This window comes from Ictalurus furcatus, chromosome 18, assembly GCF_023375685.1.
Source record: "Ictalurus furcatus strain D&B chromosome 18, Billie_1.0, whole genome shotgun sequence".
NCBI classification, from domain to species: domain Eukaryota; kingdom Metazoa; phylum Chordata; class Actinopteri; order Siluriformes; family Ictaluridae; genus Ictalurus; species Ictalurus furcatus.
The window spans coordinates 22,613,002-22,628,445 of record NC_071272.1 but is presented as its reverse complement, the minus strand read 5'-3'; the positions used below and the strand labels follow the sequence as shown (position 1 = coordinate 22,628,445).

General features: G+C 41.0%; 1 protein-coding gene across 3 annotated transcripts in view; it reads left to right on the top strand.

Moving 5' to 3' along the window:
• dbn1 (drebrin 1) overlaps positions 1 to 15,444 on the top strand; it is a 68,387-nt gene that overhangs the window by 37,155 nt on the left and 15,788 nt on the right. For 2 of the 3 annotated variants that reach the window (XM_053647961.1, XM_053647963.1), the window contains exons 2-4: positions 9,478 to 9,533; positions 13,159 to 13,271; positions 13,910 to 13,999. In XM_053647961.1, the coding sequence (XP_053503936.1) occupies positions 9,478 to 9,533; positions 13,159 to 13,271; positions 13,910 to 13,999 (259 nt within the window). The remainder of the gene's footprint in view (positions 1 to 9,477; positions 9,534 to 13,158; positions 13,272 to 13,909; positions 14,000 to 15,444) is intronic. The other variant, XM_053647962.1, reaches the window with a different exon arrangement.

The following is a 15,444-nucleotide window of genomic DNA, read 5'->3' as shown; positions in this document are numbered from 1 at the left end:
CCTCTTATACCTCTTAGAACGATTTGCCAAGAAAGAATACAAAGTTTCATTTCTTAACGAACGACACAACCACGTTTACAGCTACATTCGGTGTTATGGAACAACTGCGAGGCAAGATTCATTTTTAGGTTTCGAATTCAGGTGTCTGAACCTTTTCAACATCCGACAGGTTTTCCCAGACCGCCACATGTTTAGTAATGCTCTAATTAATGTGCTGTGCGTGATTGTGTGTGTGTGGTGGCGTTTATCCGGCGTTCCTGATTTCATCAGCTCGTGTCTGCTTTAAAATATTCACAACAGTACCTGTTAGAAAGCATAAAATTAGCATATTTTATTCTGTTAAAAACAGGAGCCGTGAAGAAAAACCTCTCTCTTTCCTCAGGTTTGTGGGAGCAGTATATCAGACTCCACCATCACAAGGTGGTGTAATGATTCCGCCGAGTGCCTCGGTGCTCCTCTGCACCATTTTATAAAAAGTCAGCACTCTGCCTCACGCTTATGTCTTTATTTCTCCTTTCTCATATGTCTTTCTAGTGTTTTTCTCCATTTCTAAGCAGAACTTTTTACAGCATGCCTTATTTGCATGGAGATGAACAAATTTCGTTTATTTATTTACCAGTAATGTATGAGAAAATGTATCATAAGACCCAATAAAAGGCTTTCATCAGGAACAACCCCATTAGCTAACCGCTTTTATTGCTCTGTCATGTTTTCTTCTGTCAGCTTGGCTTCATTATTCGAACAGCTGGCCGACAGCCATGACGAACCGTCTTCCAGCTACTGTACTCGTTTCGTCCAACTACGCCACACACTCAGTCTCTCCTCTCATTTTGAAACACATGCTAGTGTTTCCTTTAATTCGCCCCTGCTCCTAGTCTAAGTGAATCTCTCTTACGCTCTCTTACATCGTCAAAAGCACGAATAAGCAATGCACAGATTTCTACAACTACCCCTCACTGCAGAACCCAAAGTTCAGGAGGTGGAGTCAGACCTGATCCGGCTCCTCCTACCTACTCACCGAGTAGAAAAGGAGACTGACGGGATTACCCCCAAACCCCCCCCACCCCCCGAAACAAACAACGACTGAAAGAGGCTCCGGTAAAAGCCTGGAAAAGCGTCACAAAAGAAGAAACCAACAGTTCGGTGATGTCACTGATTCGCAGGCTTGATGCAGTTACTGCAATCGAGGGATATGCAACCGAATATTAAGACTCTTCAAGACTTATCCGTTCCTATACTTTTGCTCTCCTAAAAATTGGCTGGTCTGATACAAAAGGCTCTATGTTCTATGTTGTTGAACACGTCTAGATCTAAATACCAGGAAATAAAAGCTGAAATCCAAAACTCTCGTCCCATCTCCATCTTTTGATCTCAAACCCAAATGGCTTTGGTGTACAGCACAAACTAATGAATTGGCCTCGCCGTTCCAGTAGTTTCAGAGCGGACGGTAAATCTAATAATAATAATAATAATAATAAGTCTCTGCCTTTGGTCGTCCTTTGGAGAAGACACGGAGGCAGGAAAATGAGTAAACGTAACTAGCGAGTCATGCCTTTGCTAAGTAACATACACCATACAACTGGTTCAGAGTTCATTTGAGTTCATTTGTTGCTACGTTTTCTTTCTTTTTTTCTTTCACTCAGAATGGTATGAAAGCAGATCACATTAAAAGCTTTCTTTTCCTCTTTTTCTTTCACTAATACAGTATTCCACCAGAGGCAGGAATCGAGTTCTGATGGACCTGCCTCCAGGACAGTTTGGTCATATCTTTGCTAAAAGGCACTTCATTGAACTCACCAGTTCATTAATGTTATTAGATGTGTTCGAGCAGTGCAAACCGTCTCCAAACCGTCCTGGACTTCAAGTCTCTAGGACAGGAACTGATCCCTTAGTCTCGGTACTGTTTTTTTTTGGTTATTTTTGAGAAATAGTCAACTGAAACCAAATCGACTTCCTCTTAAGATGTATTGTGCAACATCACATGACGACTCGAATACTTTCGATACTCAGCGGAATATAATATTTGTTATATCACAATTCTTTAAGATATTGTATAATGTCGAAGATTTAAAAAAAAAAAAACGTTTTTAAGGTTATAAAACTAAAACGATTAGTAATCACTGAAAATAATTTTTTTTGTGCAATTTTAAAGATTAAGCATCCAGCCAGGTTGTAATTAAAAACAAACAAACATAAAAACAGGGATCACGATATCCACAACGTCTTGGACTTTATTTCCCATCAGCCGTCAACAGATCACATGACCCTGTCACATGCCTTCGTAATCACACTCACCTGTTTTGTGTTTCACCCTTAATTAGTGTCTCTATTTCAACTCTTCTTCATGGTTGTTCTTTTGTTTGCCTCATGAATCATGTTTTGATTTTTTGTTTCTTTTTTATTTATTAAAAAAAAAAAAAAAAAAAAAAAAAACCCTGCACTTGTATTTATCGTCATCTCAATGCTATTTTGTTCGAATTTCTGTATATAATTATTTCAACTCTCTTGTTATGCTAGTAATCGATTTTATTTACCTTATCAACTTTATTTGAATTTACATTTGATTCATTTTATCTTGGATATATTTTCACGCTCATTTCTTTATTGGGGTGGCAGTCTTGGGTGGGCTAAAATACTAATCCAGATCTGTAGAAAATGCCATAATGTGGCATCCTTATCTGTGTAGAATCCCCATTGGATGTTTCTTTGTCATCTAGCAGGCTATGAAAAAGATGGAATAGCTAACATGACGTTAGGCTACATCTTAGGGTTATGGATTCAATATGGGTAATGGTAGCTGATAATGAACGGAGGAAATCCAATGTTATGCCTCCAAATAATGTGATTAGTGGGAACGGAATAGTTTGCATCAGGGTTAACTGGCAAAACTTGCTTGTTACTGCATGACATTACACTGAATACCAATCCTGTCTTATTGGGGTGGCCTCTAGCACGGCCTAGCATGAAGCACGGCCTAGCATGAAGCACAGCCACCCCATCTTAAAAAGTCAAAAATGCTTGAAGTCTGTTTTCAAAGTTTAAAATGTGGTGGTGGTTTTTTTTTGTTTTGTTCATTTTGAAAAGGAACAACATTTCCATCTAGGTATGTTTGCATAGTGTGTATTGTGTGTCCATTGAGCCTGCAGTGCTTCGATGGAGTCCACTGTAATCATAGCACTGGACTTGGAGCATATTGGCAGGTAGTACATCTATAAGTGTAAAATGATTACCAGTTTGCTAAGACTCCTCTATTACATCCGCCTAGCAGTTCAATTTAAATTGGCTAAAAGAAATTGAAATTGCAGGCTGCAGTTACAGTAAGAGCTGGACACACTTTCACGTTGCAAGATCGACATCTTGACGTTCCGAATGCTATAAATCCTAGTCGTAATATTGTAAATGTAAAGAAATCGGAAGTGACGACTCCGTGAGCTGTAAAGCTGCATGTTGGTTGGTTTTTTTTTTTTGTTTTTTTTTAACACCGTAGGTCACGTTCTAGTCAAAGACAAAACAAAACCATCTGACCAGCATGTGACCTGTAACGACGTGAGCCGCGCAATGAAACCCCGTGTAAACAAACGCTGTGTTTGACGTTGCTGTGTGAGAGAACAACGGCTTGGAAAGAGAGCACGTATTAAAATGTGCAACTAGGGGAAAATTTCAGCATCGCTGCTGTTTCTTGCCATCTCCAGATCTCTCTCTGATTTTCCTCCAAGCTAACGGCGTCACCAACAAATCCAATTAATGTGCAAACATTTCCTTACATGGGGAAAAAAGAGAGAAATTTTTTCGTGTTCCGTCTGGGTCAGCTTCCTTTTAATTTAATCACAGATTCAGGGATTTTTTTTTTTTAATTTCGAGATTCCTCTAGGGGAAGGGATGTAATTTTGCTGACTTGTGCTGTTTTTATATATATATATATATATATATATATATATATATATAACACACACACACACACACACACACACACACACTTGCTTCAATGTGGCAGTGAATCAGTGTGTGTGTGTGTGTATATATGTGTGTAGGTTGCCTGGCAAGGTGATAGCTGTTGTATGATTTTATTACCACATGCCTTGTGATAAAATGCTGTAAAAATAAATAAATAAATAAAAATCTGCATATTTATTAGATTTCTATTCTCAGATTTAGACATCTTCATATATATATATATATATATATATATATATATATATATATATTTCTTTCTTTCAAACAAATAGAGTTTGCTGAATGAATATAAGACTGTAATAGAAGTACATTTCAGCGTTGTATTCATGCAGCACCAGAGTGAATGCTCGTGTAGGTGACCTTGAGGGTTGACTGTTAATTAACGACGTTGGTTGCGTTTGTCTCCCTGTTGGTTCTATGGTTACATGTGCTTTTAGCGTAATGATCGATTCGCCACTCTTCATGATTGAAATATATATATATATATATATATATATATATAGGGTTTGTGTGAGCTTGTGCCAGATTCCCGTTCTTGGCTGGCAGGAGCAAAGTGAGGTCCGATGTGATCTTCTGCTGCAGTAGCTCATCCACCTTAAGGTTTGACGTTTTGAGATGTTTTTCTGCTCACCATGGTTGTAAAGTGCGGTTATTTGAGTTCCCGTAGCCTTCCTGTCCGCTCGAAGCGGTCCGGCCGTTCTCCTCCGACCCTCTCTCATCAGCACTGAGATGTGTTTTTTGTTTTTCGCACCACGCTGCATCAACTTTAACCTTTTGTGCATGGAAAAAGTCCCAGGAGATCAGCACTTTCCAAAATACACACAAACCACCCTGTCTAGCACCAACAACCACGCCTGTGTCAGAGTCACTAAAATCACATTTTTTCCTTCTATTTTGATTCACGTGAACATTTAACTGCATTTCAATATCATGTATTGTGCTGCTTCCACGTGATTGGCTCATTGACTGACTGCGTGCCTGAATGACCAGTTGTTCCTATTAAAGTGGTATGTAATGAGTGCGAGCGTGTACTCCTTCTCACTTACTTAATCATGCGCTCAAGCACAAAACAAGCCTGGTTTCTCATTAATACGAGTCATATTTCACATGTGGTTTTGGTTTGCGAGGCTGTCGGCTGTAGGCTTTGGGTTTCTGGGAAAAAACCCCCCAAAAACGATTGCGTTCTCACATATGTTTACGAGGCTGACAGGACACAGCGAGCCTCTCAGTGACAATCGGATTAGTAGACGATGCTTGGGCGAGTGGCGTGAATGACGTGATCAAAAATGAATGAATCCCGAACGCGGCAGGAAATGGAAGTCATTTTTTTCAAGCTGCCAGACTGATTGCTTTGGCTTTGTGACTCCTGTTTACTTGCACCTCGTGTAGCCACGGTGTAATTAACAACGAGGAAAGACACTGGGCTGTATTTATTTTCTCCGTACACAGCCTACAGCCTGTTTCCGTCTCTTTTTTTTTTAAAGTCCTTGGAGCTTTGGAGACTACAGACTATTTAGCATGTTAGCATCATTCCCACACTGGAGCACAATGGCGGAGGCCCCCGCTCGCTGCCCTGTGCATACCACGCTCCGAGCTCACCGATCTTCTGAGCTGCATTTCTAGGTCAGGGGATGTTTTTCTGAATAATAAAGAGTCTGCTTCAATAGAGAATTATTTATATCACTCCAGCAGAAAACTCTGCCTCTGCTAGTCCCTCTGTATTTCTGTCACTCACTGAGTTAAACTATAAATAGTGAAATCTATTGATATATAATAATTAATGTGTCAGACTCTGAACAGCTTACTCGAGCACAAAAGCCTTGTTTCTCATTAACACAAGACATGGAAAAGACACAAGAGTAGAAAATACTCGAGTCCTTGTATGCAGTTACTATACATGAGTACAATTTTTGAATTTCACCACTGTGTTATTGAAACTGAATACTCGTCCTCTTGCTCAAGTACATTTACAAGATGAAAAAAACATACATTTTGACCTTCAACGTACTTATTACAAATCACTAACACCATGACAGGTTTCTTTTCTGTCCCTATTTTTCATTCCTTAGATGTGTTTTTGTTTTGTTTTGTTTGTTTGTTGGTCATCGGCTCATACAGGATGTAAAAAAAAAGAAAAGAAATATCGACCTCATAATTTGCCGTCAAATCTAAAGAAATATGTTTACAAAACTTTACGTTTTGTAAATTCGCTTAGCTTTACTTTGTAAAATAGGTTGTTAAAGTAGCTAGCTACTACAACATTGTAAATTAGCTAGCTGGTTAAATGTTGTAAATTAGCTTGTTAAATTACCAAGCTAGTGAAAAGTTGTGAATTATCCAGCTAGTTAAATACTGTAAATCAGCTAAGTAGTTTTAGTAGCCTAGCTACTATGATATTGTAAATTAGCTAGCTAGTTAAGTATTTTAAATTAGCTTGTTAAATTAGCTCGCTAGTTAAATATCGGAAATTAGCTAGCTGGTTAAGTTTTGTAAATGAGGTTGTTAAAGCTAGCTACTATGATATTGTAAATTAGCTTGTTGAATTATCTAGCTAGTTAATTTTATTTTTTACATTTTGAATTTGCTAGTGAGTTAGGCTTGATTTTCATCGCTAATGCGCCTTTGCGTTCACTTCAAAAGGGTTATTAAACGTTTAGCTAACCAGAACACCAAGTTAGCAGAATATTTACCTTAAGACTCATTGCTTAAACTAGCTAGCTAAACGAATAAACTAGCTAGTTATGTAGGATCAAGCACGATCAAATTGGATACGTTTAAATGTAGATACTTTTTATTTATTTATTTAATTTTTTTTTACTCAAGTAGATTTCTACCTTCATTTTTTTATTCTGGGCAAAGTAGATTTTTTTTACCCAATAGCCTTATTTTCAATACGTCTATTCACCTATACATTTACATAAACCTTTCACTCACGCTTTCACCAACATGCTCACATGTGCTTGTTTTTCTTTTTCATCTGTTTGCCCTTGCTGGATTCTGGCCAAGGCGACAGGCTGGGAATAAGCTAAGGTTGAGTCAGGCCAAGGGCTTGATGGGAACACTTATATTTGGTTTGTGAGTGAGATTTCCCCTCGGGGCCATGGCTGCTGATCATTAACAAGTTATAGGAGAAACAGCCAGAGCGAGGTGAGACAAGAAAACCGGATCGATTCAGTACCACGGGGGTGGGTGTGTGTGGGGGGGGGGGGGGGTTAGACACGGAAAGGTCTACAGCTCTATCCTAAGGCTGTTGTGTGGTTGGAAAGGTCACGTTAGCGCTTTATTTTCACGTACTTTTGTGCCTTGATGTATTTGCTTGCATGCATCGGCAAGCGATCCAGTTAGTAATTAATAATGAGAAGGAAACGAAGGATTCTATTGGTTGGTTGAAGTGAACAGTTGGTCAGAGATGTGATGTACAGTACGACACTGAACAGACATGTTTGGTTTTTCATGTATTCTTCATTACTTATAAATAAATCTCTAACCAGATTTAGCAACTACTGCCCATGAGAATGAGGTACCTATCTAAAATATATGAGGAAATGAGGAAAGATCTGCCTCCAGTTGTAGCTGAACTTCAGGTCCCCTTGAAATCACAATTGGTGTACCTGTCCCTTGGTGTTATAGACGTCAGTACAATACTATATCCTAAATTTCCCCTTGTGGATCAATACAGTACATCCATCCATCCATCGAGAACTAGTTCAGGTGTTCTCGTTATTATTTTTTTTAGTTCCAGATGACTCCTGTACTAGTCTATTAAATACACTCTAGGAGGTATATGTCCCGCCCACACGGGTGTGTTTTTCACTGTACGGTAACCACTCGTTATCAGTAAACGTGGTGCGTTTTCGGCTGTGCGTCTTCCTGCATTCCGTTCTCTTTTCCAGCCCTCGCTTGGTTGGCATTAATTCATTTTGAAGAGGGTGAAATGACATTTTCGAAACGGGCCTAGATCACCACACAGTAATTCAGAAACTGTGTTTACTTGCACGTGACGCATTATATATCACCAGCAGCATATTTATGCGTATTTATGCTGCGGTCATGTCAGTATCATAAACCTGCTTTTGAGCAGTAACATGATGCTATTACGCACTAGAATTTATGCAGTCAGTAAACCCAGAGGAATTGGGAATCCGTCATCCGTAATACTTCCTACCGGTGCATTAGATCTTCTGTTCTTGCGTTTGTTGTGCTGCGTAGAATAGCACCACACTCCTACACCTCACAGCAATGAGAGAATGAGATCCACAAAAAAAACAAAAACAATCAAGGCATCAAAGCAGTGCTGTATCTAGGCAATATCGAATCTGTCGTATTTCTGTTAGATATATTTCTGTCACAGTGCTCTCTCTCTCTCTCTATATATATATATACTGTATAATGTATACTGTAGTGTCCATACAAGCACTCATCGTACAGTACAGACAGCAATTCTTTATATTGTTTCTCCCACGTGGCAGACAGTAATGCCATTTTTTCCCCTCTGGGTTAACAACATCCTTGACCTAAAACGAACTGTTTTTGCCCTCGGTGGAGCGGGCTTTTCATTCCGCCTCTCTGAAGCGAGACGTGTCTGAGCTTTAGAGAGAATATAAGAATGCCGGACCGCTTTTGTGCTTGGAACTGAACTGAAAATAGTTTATAACTTATTTGAACTAAAGCTGCGCAAAATACCATCGGTTAAAGCCCATGAAAACCTCCGGTAAAAACACCTACAGTACAAGCCGTTTTGTCCGTCTTGCGTGTTTGCCTTGATAGATTTGCAACTTAGAGCATTTACAGGGTAACAGGGCAAAGTCGATCCAAATAGATTCATTTCGCACTGGAAGTGTGACTTACTGAGTCCTGAGAATGAGCGATAACTGTAGGTACAAATTAATACTGCTTATGGGCAGGTGTTAAATTTGTAAACGCCTGTTTCTGCCGTTTTGCGGGCAAAAATAAACCTCACATCCTCAAAGTTATGTCTCGGTCCTTCGAAATAGACAGTTTCTGACGGTTTGAAATGATGACTTTAATATCGCTGTGGTGAAGTTTCACTGTGAAGTAAATATTACACACTTGCGCACATCGGATATAACTTCAGTCTTCGTATAAGGCATAAGCTGACGTTATACTTGATGTGTCGTTACGCGTACAAGTGGCTAGTGTAGACATTAGAGAGAACAATTAAAGGACATGTACGTTATCTCCACCTTCGACATTTACACAATTTATCAGATCGCACATGCAAATAAGCAGTATATTCACCATCGTAGTGAAGCAGGACCTTTGTAAGTCGGGACCTTTGTGGTATGTTGTCAGCCTTGTGAACAATCGTAGTCGTTCCATATTTCACCGGGAACCGTACAGTTTGATTATAACGTTGATCAGTGTGCTTACAGTACAATACGTGCCGAACGTATTACAATGACACTAGAGCCCGATAGACTGTTCTATCCGTACTGCCCTGTTTATAAACCAGTATTCGATGCAGTAACTAACCGTCTTTCGATCTGTCTTTGTGCTCTCCAGGGCCTTGTACACATACGAAGATGACAGCAACGATCTGACGCTGGCATCATCAGGAGGTAGGTCACATTCAGCCGTAATTTACCCGAATGTACTTCTGCCACATCTTCGATTGCGGTAACTCCGTCATAGTGACGGATAATGCTCATTTTCTACATGACAATTAGCATAATTATTGCCGGCATTAAATATCTGTTTGGGCAGAGCGATGCGCGAGAGCTTCGTTCGATGATTGTTGTCTATTGTTAATAACCGAACAGAGCTGGGAGAATCATGTTCAGCGTGACTGGCGTTTTCGCTGCACATGCCGTCTGGTTATCCGTGTGGAGTCTCTCTCTGTGCTGAATAAACCTGGAATCGATCAGTGCGGTGGAACCGGGTGACGTGACGAGATCTAAGGCCACCTTTCAGAAGGTCTCGTCGTTGCCAGATGTGACTGCACCACAATTGAGATGCTTATTTTATCCAGTTGAGGGGAATTATATTACTCGAGCTGCTTCACATTATAAGCAAGAAATAATACATAATGGGCCACGCTGCTACCGGATGATAATCCACAACGAGGTGGAGTGAGATACGGTTTGACGCCAAGCAGAGTTACCGTTACCCTGATGTGGATTCGTTTCATAAAAAACAGCACGCTCCAAAATGTGTTATTCCTATTCTACAACAGCACTTACACACCATTACAAATTCAAAGTTATTACTAAATCACAAACCAAGATATCTTTTGGACCTTTTATAGTTACATTTAATGTCACGGAGCGTCCACGAGACGAGTTAGGTCGTCTTAGCGCTTACGTTACAGCAGCTATAAACGCTTTTCTCTCACCAGCCTCTCTGAATGAGAATATTGAAACGGTAATGTATTAGAACAAGCGCGTTAATATATTAAAGTGTGATTTAATATTATATATATATATGGAACTGCTGTCAGAGCTGTGATGTTGCAGAAAATTAATCAACACCTTCAGATTCGAGAATTCAATCACGCTGTGGTATAATCACTTTTACTCATTAGTGTTAGCAAAGGGACTGGGACTTGTCCTTATCCTTTTTAGCCTGAGCTGCGGGAGACGCCTGCATGTGTAAGACGTGTGTGTGTGTGTGTGTGTGTCTCTACGTCTTCTGCCAGAAGCCTAGGTCTGGTTCTGATTTAGCTTTTAAGCTTTCAGTACAACTGACGGGAAGTGAGTCACAAACCCAACTGTCTGCTCCACTAATTAACTCTGCGGATCCTTCGGCTTCGGAGGTTGCTCGCACACAGCTTCCTGACACACACTTAACCTCGTCTAGGATTATAATGCACTCTAAGTGTGGATCTTCTATGATGTTTGTCTTTTATCATCGGACTGAAGTTTCCTCTCCGCAAAAGCGGATAACGTAGAAGCCTTTGCAGCTTTTGAGTGGAACTAAGGCTAACGGTTAAAGCGATAATAATAAGTTTTTAATATAGAGATTACGGACGATTTAGTGACAAAAAATGGTTGTATTATGGTTTACGTTCAAAAGATATTCATACGCAGAAATTTCTCCATATCGAGTTCTTCATGTGTAGAGCTCTCTGGAATCGGCTGTGTCCAGACTTCTGCCTTTTGAAGACCCTTTCCGTTACGCAGAAAAAATAATAAATCAGGGGATAGAAAATGCAGACTGACAGAACAGATTGCATCCCCACCCCCCCCTCCCCCTTTGCTGTCAATAAACAAATGAGAAGTTTTGAATGAAAGTTTTTAATCATGCTAATCACTGCACATTTCTGCCAGCCTGTAAAATAGCACTTGATGCAGCGAAGTAACCCAATACCGTGTGTCGTCGGCGTCAGAAAGTGCGAATGCAGAAGAGACAGAACAGGTCATGAAAAGCAGTTGTTCTTTTATTGATTGATTTTTGATTAAAAAGGAATAGCCAGTATGTCAGGTTTAAGGTAGGAGTAGAATGGGGGGCTATTGAGAACAATGGACCAGCGGTGCATTTATTTTTTTGCAAGATCGGGGTCCTTCGAGTCCACTGTCCTGCAGAGTTTAGCGCCAACCCTAAGATCAAACACACCTGAACAAGCTAACCAAGCTCTTCAGGATTATCAGACAATTACAGGCAGGTAAGTTTGGAGGTTGGAGCGAAACTCTGCAGATTTGAAGAACCCTGTTATAGCTCGTGCTTCACTGTTTCCAATATTAACTGCAGTTAATTAATTAATTAACATTTTAGACCTCAACGACAAGCGTAAGCTATTGTATGTCAATCGTAAACATAATTACTGTAAAATCCTGTTCGTTTTTATTATTTGTCACTTTTATATTACATCTGTTCATTTCTCAAAACGCACGTCGGTTTCTACTTTTCCGCAGATTTCTACTAGCCTAATTCTGAATACACATACGGCCTATACGTAGAAGCTAACACCATGCCGTACTTCAGCCCACGTACACGGCGCACTAAATTCCCGAAATTCCCAAATTGACGCCATTCGAGGAAAAACTATAGCTGGAGGAACGAAGCCTGAAGTACAAAATACTCTCCATTAAGACCGTTCTCTCAAGTACGAATTATTTTTAGAAACGACTAAAGTAAACGTGACACAGAAACCGATACTGAATATTGTTTTCTTTAAAAACGACCAAGCTTTAAAATGATTTTTTTAACCAAAGCACTTCGCAGTCAAATTCTTCCAAACAAAAAAAAAAACACACTTACATTGTAAATATCCATCCATCCATCCATCCATCTTCTACCGCTTACTCCTTCTTCAGGGTCACGGGGAAACCTGGAGCCTATCCCAGGGAGCATCGGGCACAAGGCGGGGTACACCCTGGACAGGGTGCCAATCCATCGCAGGGCAACAATCACATACACACTCACACAACCATTCATACACTACGGACACTTTGGACATGCCAATCAGCCTACCATGCATGTCTTTGGACTGGGGGAGGAAACCGGAGTACCCGGAGTAAACCCCCGCAGCACGGGGAGAACATGCAAACTCCGCACACACGTGGCCCCGGCGGGACTCTCGAACCCGGCGAGTCTCTCGAACCCCGGACCCTGGAGGTGTGAGGCGGACGTGCTAACCACTAGGCCACCGTGCGCCCACATTGTAAATATAATAAAATTAAATTTAACCAACGATAAGTCTAGTCTCTTTTATATGTAAACATTTCCACGTTCAAAAAGGAAATAATGTTCTTTTTCCAAACCCAATTCCAATCTTTATTCATTATTCGATACAGGATCTGATATCCGATATGTTTTCTCAGATCAGATAACCGAACCACCGTGTTGTTTTGTTGTCGGATCAGACCGGTGCCATCTCTGTTTAACAGAGTAAATGTACCATGTTATTTCTCGCTTCCAATAAATGGATCGCTTGTGATTTAATGCCTCAATTAAAAGCAACGTCTACCATTTATCCAATTAGCGAGCTTTAGGTATAAGTGCACCGATATCGCCGTCATTCCTGTTTAACTAATTGAGGACGCCAAAATCTTAATCACAGTTAAAACCGGGATTAATTGCGCGGCTCTAACTAGAGCTAATACGATTTCCATTCTGCAAAAGACAACACTAGGATGTAATGTAGCTGCTGCCTCGTTTTGTTACCGAGCAGCACGATCGCGTTTTGCCACTTTGAGAAAGTCTTTTCACGAGTTTCACGTCTTTCTTTCTGCCCTTGAATCCCAGACGGCGGCCTGGCTGAAATCATGGTCACCTTCGACAACGGCTGCATCATGTACGGCTTCTGCAGCCTGAAGGAGCCGACGTCCGCCCTGCCTCGCTACATCCTCATCAACTGGGTGAGTCGGCGAAGTGTCGCCGCGGAGCGGCGTTTGCTCTTCAGAGAACGTATGGGTGTTCTGTTGCTCTTGTCCGATGGCTCGTTTTAAGTGACGGTGTGTTTTCTAAGCACAAGCAGGACAGGATTAAGCGTCATTTCGGCCCACCATGTCCCACGAGCTGCTGTAGTTCTTAAACCTGACACGCCGAGGACGGTATCTTACCCCCACATTTATCACGGTCATTATGAGGGTTCTCTCTTTAGGCCGCTGTAATCAGTTTGTAATGTCTGCGTGAGTGATGTTCCTTTTGAATGGGCACTGATCATACCGCTAAAGACCAAAAATATAAATATAACACTCTCGGTGCACTCCAGGTGAATTGTTACGTTCCGCTTGGTGAAAATGAGCAACCGTGTTTAACGACTGAATTGAGAAAATGGTATTCATCTCGGAGTTTTGTAAAGGCTGTGGGTGGTTTAAAGAAAGAAAAAAAAGAGAGAGAGAGAGAGAGAAATAAAGCCCTTTGAGAGCTCCAATCTGCTGCTTGTTCGTCAGTAATTTCCCTCGCTTTTATGCAGCTGCTTGAGTGTGTGATTGTGATCCCTGAGGACTGGCTTCCTGTGTTCTTAACGGTGATAATTATGCTGTATGTTCAGGTTGGAGAGGACGTCCCTGATGCCAGGAAATGTGCCTGTGCCAGCCATGTAGCCACCATCGCGGAGTTTTTCCAGGTGGGTCTCGCTAAGGTAAAGTGACCTCTTTTCTACCTCTGAAACGGGTTAACGTCGTGCCATGTCTGTGTGAAGTGCATGATTGTATAGTACTTAAAGGAGCAGTTTGTAAATTTTAAAGCCCTCTTCACATTTAAAGCGAAAGTGAAGTGCTGTGAAAACACCCATAAGCATCCTTACCACAAAACCAGCTGTTTATGGCTTGTGAGTCACCTTTTGACAAAACTGGGGGCGGGGCTAGTTTCTGGTCCATGAAAAAAGGTGAATAGATAGCTTATCCTGAGTGCAAGACGAGAAAAAGGTGGAAACACGGGCAGTAAAGAGAACTCGAGGTATGGTGTTAAGAAAAGGGGGGGAAAATACTGTACTCCACCACGAATTGCGCCGTGTTTGTTTTGATTTTTATGTTAGTTTAGTTCCTAACAGGCAGTCCGTACAGGATTTCCGTAACAGATTTCCAAAAACGCTTGATTTTGTGAAAAAAAGCGGTAGCTTTTTTCCAAATTTGCTCTGTGACGCGCAAGGTTTTTTGGGCTGTATTTTATGGAAAACTACTCGAATCGGCGAAATCGCAATCGCATGGAATTGTTTCGCGCGGGCTTTCGCAGCGATGTTTGTTGGTAAATGAGACCTTTTAGCTGTACTCGTGTCCGACGCACGTGAATCTAGAGGGCGTTGGCTGAATGTGCGCCGTGATGACGTGACATGACACGTCTTGGCCCAAATTTTTTTGCGACTTTGCTTTATTGTGCATAATTTCTCGCAAAATCCTGGCGGGACCGTAAGAACCATTTGGGTTTGACATGCCAAATAATCATTTCTTATAGAAGCGTTATTATTGTGCTGACATCCTGTCCTCAGATGATAAACTGGATTCAGAGATCTGCTGCGCGTGTTTCTCAGCCCTGTTCTTTGTCACTGAGCCCCAAAATGATTCAGCGCCTGGGAAATCATGTAGTCTGCACTTCATTCTTATGATCTATGAAATCACATAAATACTGTATGATCTAGGTCTAGGAAGACCTTTAAACGTTACACACTGCACCTTTTTAACTTTTAATATTATGTTAAACCTCTAACCCTGTCGTGTTTTGTTCCTGTTCATGTCATCAGCCTTCTTTGTGCCACATCATGTATTCTGAAATTACAGGCTGTGACATAACTGCTCCTAGTTTTTTTTTTTTTTTTGCCTGTGTTGCATCTTCACGAGTCCTTTCTTCCTCAGCCGTCGATCACACGTCTGAGCCGTTTCTCAGCGTGTTCAGATGAGAAAATTCATAGAATCCGTGGGTGGTCATCAAAGTGTGTCTGCGCAAGGAGGAGATCTGTATATAACAGCCAGTAGTAGGAAGAGGATGATGTCTGCCGATGACTAATGTGGTTTTCTGCACGGTGTTTACAGTGGAGGTGGGAGGAGATTGGAGAGTGCTGAATGACAGGTCCTGCCTTTTATATGCTCC